This window comes from Apus apus, chromosome 2 (genome assembly GCF_020740795.1).
Source record: "Apus apus isolate bApuApu2 chromosome 2, bApuApu2.pri.cur, whole genome shotgun sequence".
Taxonomy (NCBI): Eukaryota; Metazoa; Chordata; class Aves; order Apodiformes; family Apodidae; genus Apus; species Apus apus.
The window spans coordinates 18,237,477-18,255,198 of record NC_067283.1 but is presented as its reverse complement, the minus strand read 5'-3'; the positions used below and the strand labels follow the sequence as shown (position 1 = coordinate 18,255,198).

The following is a 17,722-nucleotide window of genomic DNA, read 5'->3' as shown; positions in this document are numbered from 1 at the left end:
GAGAAAAGAAAGAGCATATGCAGGAATATGAAGTCCAGAAGTTGGGGAAAATTCAACCTATTGCTTTCAAAGCTTCACATGGAAACTTTCTCCTCTCTACAAGGTAACACTGGAATTTTCCTCGCTGCAACCCAGCGTATCCCAGTGTCTATGGTTTCTGTGCCAGATACTATTGCATCGGTTGTAGCTTTAGCTGGAGCAACCAAACAGGTCATGGTATAGCTTGTACAGCAGGAACCAAGGAGAATTTTCTTTTCCTGGGCTCTTCTCTCAGTGTACAACATCTGTGTGGAGGCATGATCCCAAAGCTTCTCAGAGTCAGTAGGAGACTTTTTGTTCTCCAGGCCCAGGGTCTGGGCCAGCACAATACAGCTCCGTATGTTGCAAAGTTTCTTCAAACCAATAGAAAACTAGGTTGAATGCCCACTGATAATTTTATTAATACTGTTTAGTTATATTTGTTTTAAATTTTCAGGCTACAGTAATTCTCTGTGCAAAAAAAAAATTATCCCATGTTCCCCACTGGCTTGATGACTTTTGTCTGGTTCATTTATGACCCATCCCAGCATGCTCCTTTGTTCTGTTACAATTATTTATTATCTCTGCTGCAATCAGGTTATCTCCTTTCTTCTTTCTGATACCTGATACTCCAGACTTTTGATCTCTGGCCTTGGGGAATGTCGTTTGTGATTCCCAAGTGCTGAGCCTGCTGTGGTGAGAACAGCTGTTGTTTGTACACCACCATCACAATTCCCTTACCAGTGGAAAAACCTATGGTGAGGCAGGAATAGAATATAATTTCTTGCTTCATCAGCCATGGATCACTGTAACTGCCATGAATCCAGTCATTGTCAAAGCAGGGACCGAGCGGGGAGAAAAATGCTAAAGATTTCAGATCAGCAACCTCCACTGCACATTAGCACGTGCTGTGTAACTTCAGGAGCATGTAGACACTTGGCCTTCTGCAATTCTTTGGAAGTGGTAGGGAAGCTGAAATTGCCAGCACAAATTTGATGCTAGAGGGAAAATTTCTCCTGTGGCTGTCAGTGATAGTGTTTAGCCATCTAGAGAGATCATTGCTGGGCAGAGTAAGATGCTACAGTCTCAGAAGCACGCGTATCCAATGCAGATTTTTGCCAAGGCCTCTGTTATAAAGTATTCATATGTTGGTATGGAAGCTTTCCCTTTCTTTTCCTTGCTTGCTCTTTCCTTACTTCTGGCAGTTTATGCTGCTGCTTACAAAACTATGATAAAAGGTTCAGTGACTTTCTGAGTGTGTGCTCCACAAACTGTCTGAAGTCCTGTTATCTTTGCAGTGAAGGAAACCCATGGCACATGTGTCAAGATGCTTTCTCGCAACTTGACTGTGCCAATAAATGTCTGTGTGTGTTTTTTTCTCCTATACTTTGTGTATCCTGTGTGTAATGAAGACCACATCAAGTAACTAGCAAAAGGCTAAATCCTAGACTGAAGCAAATGGCCAAACAGTTGTGACATTTATGTATCTTGTCTAAGGATTGTTTGTGATGCCAGAGCATTAGCATTTTTGTCCTGGTTTGGAATCAGTGAACTCTAGCCTGTGTGTCTGATCACTAAACTGTTTTAAGTCAGTCACTGACTACATGTTCTTAAAACATCTGGCACTGAAAACCTGATTTCAGCTTTGGTAGCTGTGGATATCAAATTAGGGTAGAGATGGCATTTGGGTAAGTAAGAAGATTTTTAAAGCTCTCATACACCAGTAACTTACAGCCCATTTCACTGCGATTTAGTTGTTATTTTTTTTAGGCATTGAGGTTTTATTTATACAGATGACAAATTATTTTGTTTCGAGGGCTGGGTTTTTTCCCCTTTTTTCTCTAGATGTCAAGGTTGTCACAACCCACATCATGTTTTGCTCATTCAGTTATTTTATATCTTAGATGATTTTCCTTTTCTTTCCAGATGCAGAGGGAAATGGCTTATGCAGGCCGAGATGGCCCAGGTGGTTCCCGCCCTGGATCTGCCACGCACCCTTCACACATGATGATGCCCAGCTCTCCGCCCTCCACCCCAGTGCCCCACTCCATGCCTCCATCTCCGTCCAGGATTCCCTATGGTGGGGGCCGGCCTGTGGGTGTGCCAGGAAACGCCACCATCCCCCGGGACCGGCTGTCCAGCGTGCCAGCCTCACGCTCGATATCGCCTAGCCCAAGTGCTATTTTGGAGAGACGGGACGTGAAGCCAGATGAGGACATGACTAACAAAAACCTCACCCTGATCCGAAATGAAGGTCTTTACGGTGACCCCTACTTGTTTCACGAGGGGAGGATGAGCGTGGCTGCACCCCACTCCGGACACCCCCTGGATGTCCCTGATCACGTTGTAGCCTACCATCGCAGTGCCATGAGGTCATCAAGCACTTACTGCAACCCCCCTATGCAGCCTGAAATGCTGGAGCAGTCCTTGTACAGACAAAAGACACGGAAGTACCCAGAGAGCCATTTGCCCACTCTTGGCTCTAAAACACCTCCTGCCTCACCCCACAGGGTGGCTGACATGAGAATGATTGATATCCATCCTCACCATAGTGCTCACATCCCCCCGCACACCCTCCAGCCTGACAGGTCCTCCCCCAGCCGCCAGTCCTTCAAAAAGGAGCCAGGACTGCCTGTGTTTGTGGACAAGAAAGCACGGAGTGTCCTCGGCCTCCCGGGCATGGCTGAGGTGGTGCCCTCTCCATCTGATGAGCAGGCTTTTGGCTATGGGTCATCTGCGATGCCCAAGGACAAGGAGACCAGGTAAGGCAGAGCTAGAGCTTAATTTATGCAAATGAGAAACATGCCTAATCTGCACATTTTGTGTCATTGAACACCCACGGGGCAATGTAACATGTAGGAGGCTGCTGCACTGGGCTGCAGTGTTTATTAGCCGTCTATCAAGGTAGTAATTTAGAGGAGATGCAACACCACCCGTTATTAATCTGAAAGTATTGTCAACCCATGATGAATCCCTAGTTATTTTCATTTGTGTAAATTTCAGTCATTGGAAAAAATATAATAAAATAAAATGATTAACTAGGATTTTTCTTTCCAGACAACCAGATCATGTTACAAGAACAAATGATGTTCTGTTCCTGCTAATAAGGGAATATATTTCACCCCCGTTAAGAATGACACTCTGATATTGCAATTTTGGTTCTTTATGGAGTGGAGTTTTTCTCATCTAGTGTTAGGAAATGGGAAGAATTTATCATTACTGTCTTATCTCCTGTATAATATGAATTTGCATAAAAATAGGACAGTTGTTTATAATAACATTGCTCAAGGGGAACCTGCTGAGAAGAGCAAGTCTGTCTCAGGGAAGAAATTGAAACATGAATTCTGTTCCAAATTATTTTTCCAGCATCACAAATACTTGGTGACCAGACTGTTGTTAACTTTTGTGCAGTAACAATGATGACAATGATCTCTCCTGTCTTTTTAAGGACCAGATTTATGCAAAGGTCTGTGAAGGCTTCTCCTGCCATAGACCCTGCCCTAGGAGAGGAAAATGGTTAAAGTGCCAGTCAGCTGCTGTGTATTTGTATGAGTTGTGCTAATCTCTAGCATATTGTTTGTGCTGTTAACTTTTATAGAGCTCTTTAGGGAAGTCAAGATGAATAGCTGGAAAATGCTGAGCTCACAGAGGCCAAAGGTAACTGCTGACTGCCTTAACTACTGGGAAAATACGGAGCTTTGTGTAGCCACCAAACTTCCCTTCCATCTGAGCAACTTGCTCAACACTTAGTAGCCTCTGACCATGCTTGGGCAAAAAAAATAATGTGTTGTGAGGTCCATTGGTGGGGAGAAAATGTAGGACAGAAAAAAAACAGCCACCCACAAAAATTACAGGCCTACAGCTTTGTGATTATGTTGTCACAAGGGTATGAGTTAGGACATATTGCCATCTAGGCTCAGTGAAACCTGATTTTTATTGACTTATTTATAAGAAAAAAGATGCGGGTATTGAAATTCCATTTCAAGTTTCCATTATTACAACTAGGTAATAATTTGAACTATATTTGCCAATTCTAATCCAAGAGAGAGTTTTCAGATTTAAATTTTACAAGGATCATTTTAGGGGGTTGAAAATAAGGGAGGACACCAATAACTTTCCAGTCTGTGTGACTTTCTCCCATGTGGGTATCTCATCTGTTCACTCAGCTACACAGCTATGCAAAAGGCTATGTATTTGCAAATATATAAAGAGCAATTATACAGGTAGTTCTGCAGCTCCTTAAGGGGACCTTTATACCAGGAATTCTTGTCCTGGTCCCAGAATATATTTACAGTGATGAAAACAGCATTTGCATAATTGTGCTTACAAATAAATACATGACCTTAAAATTCAGCATGGTGTGTATTAGCCACACAGCACTGAAAAAACAGTTCTGAAAGCTGCCCTTACTGGGTGTGGGGTTTTTTAACCTTGAGAGAGTGTGAATTAAAAAAAAAAAAAGTAAAAAAAATTGTAAATACAAAAAGCAATTCATGCAAATTGGTGTCTTTGCTAACCACTGCAGTGTTAAGAATTGGGTCTGAGTTCTACAAAAACAAAATGCTCTACGCCTTATTTTAGCTTTGTAATAATGTCATAAACTTTGAAAGCAAACATGAGATTGTACTAAACAAAACAAGGAGCACTAAGGGTACCCAGGCTGAGATGCTCTTTTCCTGTTTCAGCAGGGGATGAATTGTTACAATGTTGTTATGAACGCTTGGAAGATGATGTATATAATGGCAGAAAGTTATCCCATATCTTGTTATGTAGGACTTACAGTTTGCACCCAAAGGAGTACAGCTGGGCTTGGTTCTGTGAGTAAGAATATTTTGGGACTGGGGAGATGGGGCTGCATTCATCCTCCTCCAGGCATGGTAAAATGAAGTGTATGCTGCTCTGTTGTGCACATTATCCAATTACTGATGACTGTGCAAAGGACCTAAAAACCAGGCCACAGAAAAGGGATGGTGGTGTGTTCAGTCAGCCCGCATGCAGACAGTGTCAGGTGGGGGGTAACAGCAAAAGGGCAGGTTGAGAACCTGTTAATCTCAGCGGTACTGAGGGAGGCATTTGGATTTGTGCACTGTGACAAGAGAGCCTCCATCCTGACACTCAGGAGTGGATTAAGGACCCTGCAAGTATCAACTCCATCATCTCAGCACTGTTGTTCTTCCAGTCCCCAGTGGAGTGTGCTAAGAACAAAGAAAACATCTTTTGTGCCATCTCTGCGGAAATTACGTTGAGGTGGCACTGCCACACCTCAGGACAATGCTCAGTTTCAGTCAGAGAAAAGATGGATGGTGATAGTGCCCAGAAGTTAAACTGAATCTTCCCCTGTTAATTCTCCTTCCATTTTTCCAGTCCAGGGCTCAAGTGGGATAGAAATGTACTTTATCAGATTTGTTGGATACTTATAGGAGATCAGACCTCTTATTGACTCTCCTGGTTTTGTTGAAGAAAATGGGTCCCTTTCCTCTGGAATGTTAACTGCAGCAGATTTGAGTCTACAACAGATGAAAACCAGTATTTCTGATCTCTTGTTTTGGAGTTTCCCATTTTAGTTTGGCATTGTAGAAGCCAGTCTCTTCAAGCCTGTTATTTAAGCCAGAGTTAAAGGGGATTAAATTGCTTCATGTAATTCCTTCTTGTATCTGTTTTACTTCAGGTATTTTCAAGTTAGCTATTTCTGCAGTATAATAAATTATCACTGTAATTAATTTACCAGAAAAATTCCGTATAAAGCTCTTTTACAAAAGTGAGAAGAAACAAGTTCATAGAGATTTTTAAAAAATAAATGTTAGTATTCATATGCACAAAAATATTAGAATAACAAAAACCAGGTTGTAGCAGTTCATCTTTGAGTTCGTCATCCTGTAAACCTGATGTTTACAGGAAGAATGAGTAGATTTTTGTGAGTTAGCATAAGTTGTTTAAACAGTGATTTGCTATCGTATTTGGCCCATTTATGTAGGTCATGGTAGTACAGGCAAAGCAGATGTTTAGATGTTGATAAATTGGAAAAGAAGCTGTATACCTAGAAGTGCATCAAATGAAATGTAATTTAGCTTACATTCTTTGCATTTAAAACACACATTGTGTTGCAATTTTTTGTCAGAACAAGAGGGAATGGTTTCAAGCTGCAACAGGGTAGGTTTAGATTGGACATTAGGAAAAACTTCTTCACAGAGAGAGTGGTTAGACACTGGAACAGGTTGTCCAGGGAGGTGGTTGACTCACCATCCCTGGATGTGTTTAAGGGTCGTTTGCATGTGGTGTTGGTAGATATAGTTTAGGGTTTAGAGGAGAACTTTGTGGAGTACAGGGGATGGTTGGATTCGGTGATCCCAAGGGTCTTTCCCAACCTGAATAGTTCTGTGATTCTATGAAATTTCTAGGCTTTTTAATAGTACCCAATATGTATATAAGAAATGCTACTAATCACTAGAATACAATCCTTACAATAGCAAGATAGCTCCACAGAACATTTTCTTCTCCAAATATATTTCAAGGGTCTACTCTGGTTCCCTTCTGCCTGAACACAACTTTTTTCCTCTTCTTTTTATTCCACATTTGTGAGAAAAGGTGATGGTAAAACTGAGCAAAAAATTATCACATTCGCAGATCATGGCTTGCAGTTCAAGATTAAAGTGCAGTGGCCACATGTAGGTTGTCGGATATTGTTCCCATCACAAAACCATTGTATTGTTTGATATGTTAAAGTATGGATGGAGTCTCTATGCATTAGGGAAAAATTGTAATACTCTGTAAAGCCATGGATAGTCAGAGACTCCGTCATCAATGCACTGAGAGGTTGTGTAAGAAAGGTGGACTTTGAAGATACACTCTCTCAGGCACTTTCCCCAGGGCCAAACTGCATCTTCCTTTGTGAAAGATGTTTAATAACCTGGCAGAAAAAAAGATGAATGCAAATGACCAATACAGGATGGAGAAAAGGTAAATCATTCTTCAGCTTCCTTCTGCTGGAGGAACTGTTTGTAGAAGACAAGGTACAGCCTCTTGGGTAAGAGTTCTCAAATATTATAGCAGCTGACAGTGCTTCAGAGCTTCCCTTCCCCCTTTAGCTTCAAGCTGTAGAAAGTTTGAGTTTAACCTTGCTAGAAGATTGAAATATTCACCTGTGTGAATCATTCCCTTGGGAGGAGAGTGGAGTACAGAAGAGTTCTGCTGGTCCTTGCTTCACACCCTTCCAGGATATCCACTCTGTTGTTTTGGGGGGATTTTGAGGTAAAGTTTGACTGTACTACTTTCACTTGGTTCTAGGGAAGCCATTGGGAAAGATAATCTGCTCCTATTTCCTTTCTTTTCCCAGTGTGATTAAAAATATCTAATGAAATGTTTTTCTCATAGGGTAATATAGAAATATATGTATTTTTGTGATCTCTGACCCTCTTTTTGATTATTATACAGACATCACTCAGGGTTTAACTATGAAATATGAAGTCACTTATAATCTTTCTGCAGGATATTGTGCCAATTAGTTCATGATGCCAGACTTGGTATTTGTTTATGCCTGTTATGGATGATGTGCTGCACAGCCTAGGGTCAGACAGGAGTGTGAACGAACAGTTACACAGCTCAGATCTAGTTTGGGTCTGTACTTAGTATCTTCTCAGTGATGTGAATATTAAATATGTCCCCAGGAAAGGGAAGGAACATGCAAGTCAGGCTTAAATAGAATTGTTGTGAGAAGTGGATAACAATTCAGCAATACACTGCACCCTGCTTGGGATTGCTTTCAGTGAATTGCAGTAGAAGGAATGACATGAAACCTCAGTGAAGCTGTAAGGCAGGTATCTTGTAATGAAATCTGATGTCTCAGTGCACAGTCCCTGGAGAAGCAAGGGCTTGTTTTGCTTTTGCTGAAGGTGGGGAGCTAGATGCTATGGCAGAACCCCAGTGCCTGGACATACCCAAGGCCTTGGCGCTGTTGATGAGGTTGCCATGGAGAACAGGACCTGTGAGCAGCCTGTGCCTGCTTTGCTGGGTAAGGTCTGTGACAAACCAAAGCCAAGTCTGACAGAGAGTCCTGCTAGAGCTGAGTGTCACTTCTGACCTTGCCTCCTCTTTTCCTCCCCACCATGTTACCACCTCTGACTCTCCCAGCATTCACAGGAAAACAATGTGAAACAATGCCTTTCTGTGCTCAGGCTGATAAAATAGCCATTTCTTTCCCAACTGCTGTAGAAGGGACACTCCCTGTTCTTCCTGGGTGGTGGAGGGATGCAGATTTATCTGGGAAATTAATCTGGGAACAGAGACGGGGTTTGGCCTTCTCATGCTACCACTGCTGGCAAAGAGGCACCACTGTGTTTTGTTCTGTCTGTCTCTCCTGGTGCTCCATGTCTTGCCCTGCCCTGTCCACAGCCTGCCCCATGTCACTGGAATGCTGGCCTGCCATATGCTGTGGGGTTCCCTGGCCTGCCCCATGACACCAAAGTGCCAGCCTGTCCTGTGTCCTGGGAAGCCCTGCCTGCCCCTTCCGTGGGACCCCAGGAGGGGATGGTGGGGCAGGCTGGTCCCTCTCCACAGCAGGGATCACAGCAAGAGGTGGAGAATAGAATGTTGAGAACCAAAAATGTACAACTGTCATGACAGTGCCATCATCCCTGATAGACCTTGGCCTGGCACAGAGTGAAGAAAGTGTTTATTTTTTCCCTTGGGACTCAGTGTTGCTCCAGCCCTTCACAGGGAAGCCACAGGGGAAGGGGGTGGCTGCAGAGCCTGTCCCTGCTCCTCCGGGACCGTGCAGCAGTCATCAGGATTGGGCCACCAGCCCTCCAGCCATGTCAGCCCAGGGCACATTCGTGCTGCTGGGCCACCCGTGTCCCTCCCTGCCCGCAGCTGAGCTTGCTGCCTCCCACTGCCTTCGGTCAGACTGCCAAAAATCAGGTCATTTTATTTAATGGCTAAAAGGCGCCTCCTTTCAGACACCTGTTTTTGAAATGTTTGGTGCTGATGGTCATAACGAGTCTGAGTGTTACTGTGAAATGATTACAGGAAAAATCCTGCCTTGTCTTTAACAGAGTAATTCCAGAGCACATGTAGATTCTTCACATTCTTAATGCTTTTACCATATGAAAAATAAATGTGCTCTGTGCAATTGATTCCAGTATTTCATTCGTTTTTCATCATCTTCTATCTCTGGAACATCCCTCTCCTTCTTAAGAACGTATTTTCCTAGATTTCATGGCAAAGGACAAGATCAGCTTTGTATTGCCATAATCTCTTTTGAAGCAGAAAATTGTTTCCATATTATCAAATATGGGATGGAAAAAACATCATATTTATGAATTGGTTAAACAGATAGACTTGCAATTGAGTTTAGTTCCAGGAAGGTTTTGTGATGATTATCTGGGAAAAAAAAAAAAAGAAAAAGAAAAAAGTAAAATGTTTTCATTATTAAGTGTCAAAAATGTCAAACTGTATTAAAGTTTGTTAGAATATATTTATCCCAGGCTTTTAGTTCTTCTTTTCGTTCCAAAGGTTACTGTAGCCTGAACCAGTTTCTTATTTTAAATCCAATAATAGTGGAAATTCTGTAATGTATTTCTTGGTTTGAAATTAATTAGGTCAGATTCACTAGTCTTCTCCTCACCGTTCAAAATACCTTTCAACATGAAGACAGAAAAGTAAGACGCGCATGCTGTATTAAATCGCAGTAAGAACGTCTGCCGGCTGGGGACTGATGGAGCACATTCTTCTTCCCTCTTTTTGTCTGTTAACATCTCATTGCTTGTTTTGCTGCCCTGTTTTCTCAACATCTGGGTGTCTTGGAGTCTCTCTTGGCTATGGTATCTGCCTGCTATCCCAGCAAACCTTTGTTTCATTCCTTGAATGTGGATGAAGTAATTAGCCTGGGTAATATTGCTGGCTACAGGCTGGGCTTGTTACTTCCTTAGTGTCACGTCAGCTTGCTTTTTCCTGGTATTGGTACCTACATGTGAGTTTATATGGTCCTTGTTGACTGGCGTTATTGCTTTGGCCACCAAACAGCAACTAGAGCTGGGGGTGGACAAGAGCTCAGCTGCTCCCACGTGCCCAGGACACCACAGTGGTGATGGAGGGCCCCTGCAGCAGGCTGAGCCTGGGGCTGGGCACGTCTGTCCCATCTTCCTTCATCAGTCATTGCTGCTGGTCTTAGTCACTTGCTTTTTAAGAAGTTTTGTTTCCGGTCATCTTCCAAAACTACAGCCTGCTGTTAGCATTTGCTTTTATGTGTCTCCCCACTCACTTAACTGCTGGCATACAGGGATGCAGTTTCAGAAGTTGCTGTCTGAGGTCCCATATTGATGTCGGTGTTGTGGTGTGTCATTGACATATTGGCATGTGAAAGTAGGCACCTGTGTGAGCAAAGGCTGTTTTGGAGCCCGCAAAGGAAGTCACCTGGTACCTGACTAATGTGCATTCATGTAAAAAGATAAACACACAAATGTCAGCCTTTCTATCAAAAAAGTAGTTGTTTTGTGGCCTTTGGTACCTATGGAAAACACTGACCACATCTGTTACGGTTTTCGTTATTTTAATCTCTTTTCTTTTCTTCTGCTTTTCAGACATTTCTCAGGATATATGCATGAAAGCAAAGCTGTTTTGTGATAATGTAGCTGTATTTGGTGTCCTGTGCCTGTCTGTCACATTGCTGTCCTTTCCATAACAGTCAGTTGCAATGTCAGGTGCAAAGGATTTGGGCTGGGAAGCAGTCAGCTTTTGCAGATTAAATGCTTCACAGACAAAAATCCTGGGTTTGGGGAAAGTAAAAATAGTAACAGGAAGTGTAAAGTCTTTAATCCTGAAACTTTATATGCAGGCAAAACTGTTGGCCCAATGTAGGTGAGAGAGAAAATATATGTAATGCTCAAAAAAAAGTTATTTTCACTAGTTCCAAGAGGCATTCACTGATTGTTTTAGATGCCTGTCTTCTGAGATCATTAGAAGTTTATTACCTGGGTGGCTGGTTGTTTTGTTCTTTTTTAACCAAGCAGATGTCTTTTTTTATTTTCCATTACCTTGCAAAAGCTGTCCAAGCCAAGATGTGGTAAGCTGCTGCAACAAGGTATATGCCAACTAATACCCATGGGCCTTTGCACAAACTTGGTAGCATCTCTCCAATCCCGTGGTAATCATTCACCTAGAAAAACAAGTCTGAAAGCAAATATATCTGGCTTTAACAAACGGTTCTCTTGTCTTACAGAGAGAGGATACAAGCCATGGAGAAACAGATTGCCAGTTTAACTGGTCTTGTTCAGTCTGCGCTTTTTAAAGGGCCAAATACAAGTAATAGCAAAGATGCTTCTAGGTAAAAAAAGAATTCATTAAATCTGTTTCTCTGTCATTATTTAAGTAATCAATCAACAAAAATAGTATTTGAATGTAATAGTAAAAAACCCTGAATGTTCAGTCATTTAAAAATATCTTTATGATCCCCATGAGAATGCTAGGCAGAGAGGAAGAATATGGCAAATCATAGGTGGATATTAACTGCATTAGTCTTTGTGTTAAAAAGAATTAATGTAGCTACATCTCTGTGCCTTCTACCGCTTATACTCAATTCCTTGTTTAACTTGTGTTAAAAGATGATTTTTAAAAAAAAAACAACTGACAAGCTACTGGTGATGTAATTTTAAAATATATATGCTAGACAAGGCCATTTAATTTGCTGATTATAAACGTCACTACAGTTTTATTGTTACTAAGTTAAAATTATTGTTTTTCTTTTTATTACTTAGTGAGAAGATGTTGAAAATTGTGTCCAGCAAAAGCAGCGTTGACACTGCAGGTAAGATAATTCACTTTTAATTTACAAATTATTCGGGTATATGAATAGCTCTAATGTTACTACCATCCCAGTTTATGGAAATGTTAAATTTACCTAAATTTCCATAGCTGTACTGTCAGAACTGAAGCTTAAGTTCAGGATATGGTAATCGATCACACCTTTGTTTAGGGAGGAATTAATGACAGCTTGAGGTGCTCTTTGGAAGGAATTTCACACCTGCACTGAATGGTTTAAATGAAATGCAGAGTCTCTGCACATGATGAATTTTCCAGTGACTCATCCTGTCTGTAGTATATGTCTGTCATTAACCCCAGATGTATCCAGATTGCTGTAGAATGGTAAATATTTCATTCCTACTCTGGTCACCTGAACTTTTCTCCAAGGTTCTTCTGAATGATATGGATATAATGACTGGGGAATTTAGCAGTCAGTGAGATAACACTTTCCCTAATTAAGCCCTACTGATCTGTTGCTAATTATTAGCCCGCACCTAAACTGTTCTGAGGAAGCATGGGTTATGAAGCCACTAAGAGCTGTTCTTAATTTAGCTTCCCACTTAGAGAGCTGTTAAGTATTTAAAAGATGGAACTAAGGCTGTTGTGAAAGATCTCCATGTGATTGGAACGCTTTGTGTATGGGCTGCTGCTGGAGATGGCTGCAGGGTGTTCGTGGGTTGATATGTCTCCTCTTCAGCCTTTGTCATGCGCTGAATGCAAATAAAAGCAGTTCCCTACTTCCTGGTACTGCCGTTCCCACAGGGATGTCTGTGCTCCGGCAGGAAGTAAACCACACATTTATTAGCAAATCTATTCTACTCTTAACAAGCCTTTCTGTTGGAGTTGTTAGTTCACATTCAGGATTTCTGTTTGTCTGGAATTCAAGTATGTCCTCTTAACCGACAGAAATCAAACCAGACCTGGAAACAACCAAGCATATGCAAGAGAGAAAGAGCTAAAATCCTGGTACTAGAGCTTTGGTCCCAAGCCACTCTCTGGTCCCATTCCAACTCTCCCCTTCCTGCTGGCTCCTCGATGGGGAGAACAATACTTAAGGCTGGGAAAAAATAAGTTGTAATTTATCAGTTTCAGACAACTCACTGAAAAGTCCATCTTTTTTTCAAAACAGCTGCAAAATGCTCTTAGACTTTTCCCTATTTCATTGTCATTATACACAGAGAATTTGTGGTATTTCTCACTTGCATAGGCCCCATCTCATACAAAGCACTATGAAACCATCAAAACCTGCACACACATTGCCTAGTGTTCCTCTTTGTGTTTTGTTGCTCTTCCACCTTTCCACTTTCACTATGTTTGTACTAATTCAGATAAATACTTTGTGGGGTCACAAAATTGGAGATCCTGATCTAAGTGGTTTCTGCTTTCAGTGGGAGCTTGGACCAGATGGCCTCCAGAGGTCGCTTTCAACCTAAATTAAGAAGTGATTTGTGTGTGTGAATGTGCACTAAATGCAACAAGAAATGGAATGATGTTTATTGGGAAAATGGCCCTACAAAAATTGAAGGTGTGGTGATTTCCTCAGTGTGGAAATCATGCCAAGCCCACCAGAGTAGCATGGTTTATCTGACCAGCAACCATTTCTTGCCACTGTTGTTCCCAAAGACTCCTCACTCACTACCTGATTGCATAACCGAACACATGTCCCTGAAATGGCAAAACTACATCCAGCAGCTGTATGTCCAAGCATGGGGGGTGGTAGGTGGGGAGTGTAATTTACTGTCAAAACACCAAATCAGCAACTGTCAGATACTGATAGAGGCGCTGACTGTCACACAGCCGTGCCCTCATCCAGCATGAGAGTATGGGTGCCAGCATTCAGGTTGTGCAATAGATGCCTTTCTGATCACTTGGGAGATGAGGACAGGGCAGTGGGGCCAGCCATGCAGCCAGCTCTCTGCCGGAATTGTTATCAGTACAATAACTGAAGTTTTAACTCCAGCATCTGCATCCTTAGATCCTGTCCTTCTGGCATGACTCAGCCACAGAATTAAATTTTAGCAGGGAAGGGAAACAAGGTTTGATGCTGACCCCAATGCAGTACAGTACTGTAACCCACATCAGCTATTATTGAAGTGCAGTATAACAGAAAAGTCCTGGATAATAGACTACTTGGCTTCTGCACCTGCTTTTGGATTTCACGTGACAGGGTCTAATAAGTCAATGCAGTCTCTGCTTGCTTGAAAATTAGGCAATCTGCCAATATATGCTACAGAATGCTTTTCTATTTCTGTAACTATGCTTGGATTTAAATGTGCCAGCAGCACCCAGGAAAACTTCTGCTGACCACTGTTTTGTTCTTCGATTCATCTCAATCCTTATTAAATATAGCCATTTAGACAGTTGACTGTCTTAGTATACAATTCGACTTGACAACTGTGCACTGAGATACTAGTTTTAGCAATTTCAAAGTCTATTTGAAAGAAAACGTGGTATAAAATGTTGATTGAGCAGTCCTTTCTAGAGCACTGATAAGCAGAAACAGGAATTGCTTCCCATCCTGAACAATAAAACATCTGTGCAGTATAAAATTGGCTCATCAATGTTGAACCAACATTGTATTTTATAGTATGTGTTCCAATTATAGAGGAGTTTAATGCAAAAAATAGAGAACTAGCTCACTTGGGAAGGGAAAGAAACCAGCATTTCTAAATCCTGGATAACTCTATATAGCTAGATTGCAAATGCTCTGGTATTTCACAGAAACTGAATTGTTCTATTTTAACATGTTTTTGCATTGTCAGTCTGTAGTAGATTCTTTAGCCTCAAATATTAAAGGACCTAAATAAAAATCCTTTTTCACTGGGGAAAATGAGCCTCCAACAATCATGCTTGTCTGTATTTCTTATGTTTTATGGCTCTAGGCTTAGTTCTTTTGGGAGGACTGGGTAACCCTCCAGAGACTGGCTATGTCTCCTCTATTAATGTTAGAAGAAATCCCATGACTGAATCCTTATAACCTTCTTCATTTCATCAAAAGTGAATAGCATCAAGGGACTCTTCACTTAGGAACAGCATGTGACTCTAAAACCAAACCATAATAGGAAGAGTCTCCTTGAGATTACTAACAAATATGCTGAGAAATGCTCAGCATCCCTCTTTTCTGTCATATTTTTATTCATCAAGTGGTAAGATTGATAGGCTATATCCTGGATTCATTGATTAAATTGAGATCAGTTGTGTCATGGAATGCCAAAGAGAGCAATAGTTCTTTGCTAGTTGCTGTCTTGTTGGAAGAGGAAGGACATTTCAGTATTTCATGAAAAGACATCAAGGAGTACATCTTTCTGCACTGACACCACCAGCGCAAACCAAGAAAGGGAGATGGTAGTAGGGTGAAGTATGACACATGTAGGGCTCAGATTTGATTCCTCACTCTTTGTGAACTTTCTTGTCATCTGTGCATATCTGTCTTTTTCATATGCATGACACTTGCTTTAATGATCTGTAAATTAAAAGTATTGTCCATATCAACTTGCTTACATCAGATTCAAAGACAGATCATGCCAGCCTTTGAACTCTGTCAATGTTTCCAGGTAAAATGTGATCCTGAATACATCATGAGTCACTGAGGTGAAGGTGTGCACTAATATATAAAGAATATTTTAGTATTTTAAGAGCGCCTGGCCATAACAGCTTGTTAATGATGGAACTGCAACCTTAATATTTCATTTGCCTGTTTGTTTAGCGGATTCTAAGTAAGTGGAGAGAGAACTAAGTAACTGCTACATGTCTCCCCAAATGGTGTTTGAAAATGTTGTGGCTCTTTAATAAGGAGATGAGTAATTTGTGAAGAATCATTGCTGGATGTCTTCTGATGGCTTTTTTTCCTAGCCTGCTTTGAAATAAAATCTTACCATATTAGAAAGAAAAATAAAATCTGGAAAACTGAAGGAGAGTGGTGTCTTCACAATCATAGCAAAGGTCAAGTGTCAGGGAGTGGAAGTTGTGTTTCTTACCTTCCTGAGCCTGGGTAAATAGCAAACCTTTCTCCTTGCTGTACGTTAGTTCTATTGTTACTTTAACTAAGCTGTACTGGTAGCTTAGTTCATTAGCCTTTGTAAAAAAAAAAAAAAAAAAAAAAAAAGTTAACATTTGGGTTTTGTCCAGAGTATTATGGAACTATGGAGGGTTTTTGCATTCAGGCCCTCTTACCTAGCTCTAGCAAGGGTTTATTTAAAAACATGAGAGCTATTTCTTTCTCTTCAATCCATCTGGCTGCATATCGAATTGCAAAACTACAGCCTGGGACTATTTCCAAAATTATCTATACTCTCTGGATGAAGCAGTCCCTCATTCAGCTGCCCTATTATTCCTTTTTGATGAAAATACGTATCTTTGAGAAATCAGCTGTTGATCCTTACTGCTCCCCCATGCTCACTCAGTGCCTGGGGTAGTGTTTTACAGCCTTGGGTGTCCCAAGTTGTGCTTCACAGGCTCTGACACCCTCTGCAGCAGGGGCACCATGGCAACTGAGGGTACCTAACAGTGAGAAGAGGTGGCCAAGGCAGCAGAGGAGGAGGAGAGCTGCTTTGTAGGGAGTCAGAGACATTTATTGTTTACAGAAGCAGATCACAGTCCATCTACACTAAAAGAAAGCAGGCACCCCTTCCTGAGAAAATATGTGAATTGACTGAGGTCCAGCAGGGGGGGAGAGACTGGCAGGGACTGATTCATGCCTTGGCTGCATCATCACAGGGTCGGGGGCTGAGGTTTTGGAGCTTTTGCTTGAGGCAAAAAATAGCAGAAAGGTAGATGTGCTTTCAAAAATAGTCCAGATTTGTGGCTAAGGATCAGAACTCTTGGAGGCTTATCCACATTTTTCAGACTCTCTGGTGAATTCTGTCTGTATGGTTCATGACCTAAATACCCTTTTCTTTAAAAAAAGATGCAAAAAGTAGTGCATGTGGGAGGGAAATAGATGGTTGACTGTAGGAAAAACTGCAGTGTACATGTAGACAGATTGGTATTAGCATATATTAGGCTGAAGCATGGAGTGGTTACAGAATGACAGTGATCAAGGACTGTTTATTTCTTGAGTGTTACTGTTAAGCAGCTCTGAAAGTCAAGAGAGCATTGAATCATACAGGAGTACAGCAAAAATGTACAGCAGCTTGCTCAGCAGTGAAATGAAAAGTGCCATTGTTGAAGCAGAGTAGATCTAGCTGGAGCCCTTTGAGGTGAGGTATAGCATTACAACAGTCAGCACCAGGCTAGAATAGCTTTTTGTTTGAGCGTGTCTCTGGAAGCCTATGGCATGATGCACCACATATAGCATGGGCACAGCTAGGTGTGAGTAAAAGTGAGCCTGTGCTTTTACTGACAGGAATTTCAAATGTAGGTAAAGCAAGAAACATGATTCTTCAGAAACCTTTTCACCTATTTTTAAATAAAAATAGTCTGGCATGATTTCCATCATTTAAAAATCCTTTGCCCAAATGAAATTTGCAAAGGCTACGTTGGACCTATCCACACCTGTTGGCAAAGGAGTAACTGTGTTGTTATGCTGAGTTGTACTCACTCAAGCACACATGGAGACTTGACTGGTTGAAAAGACTACTAGGGATGAGAGGACAGGGGCAAAACAGCTGTCTCTGGTTTGTACTCATTCCAGCCAGAAAAATTGTCATGCCCTTTGGTACACTGAAACTTAGCCTTCCAACACTAGTTTCTGTTTGAATTCATTGAACTTGATAGAATGTGTGCTTGTGGGAAAAAATGATGAGCAAAATCCCTGTGTAGATCTATCAATGAGTAATTTTCTGTGTCCTCAGATTTTTTTATTTATTCAGAGAGAAGGAAGAAAATGAAGTGGGGAATGGTGTAATCATAGCATAGAATCAGTGTCATTTAGGTTGGAAAAGACCTTTATGAGAATCAAGTCCAATTGTAA

The 17,722-nt window shown here is 41.4% G+C and overlaps 1 protein-coding gene across 6 annotated transcripts in view; it reads left to right on the top strand.

Annotated features, from left to right (window-relative positions):
* Window positions 1-17,722, top strand: part of KIAA1217 (KIAA1217 ortholog) — a 179,879-nt gene that overhangs the window by 125,780 nt on the left and 36,377 nt on the right. For 3 of the 6 annotated variants that reach the window (XM_051610766.1, XM_051610762.1, XM_051610760.1), the window contains 3 exons: window positions 1,945-2,780; window positions 11,231-11,335; window positions 11,766-11,815. In XM_051610766.1, coding sequence (XP_051466726.1) covers window positions 1,945-2,780; window positions 11,231-11,335; window positions 11,766-11,815 — 991 coding nt within the window. The remainder of the gene's footprint in view (window positions 1-1,944; window positions 2,781-11,230; window positions 11,336-11,765; window positions 11,816-17,722) is intronic. The other 3 variants (XM_051610765.1, XM_051610764.1, XM_051610763.1) reach the window with 1 other exon arrangement.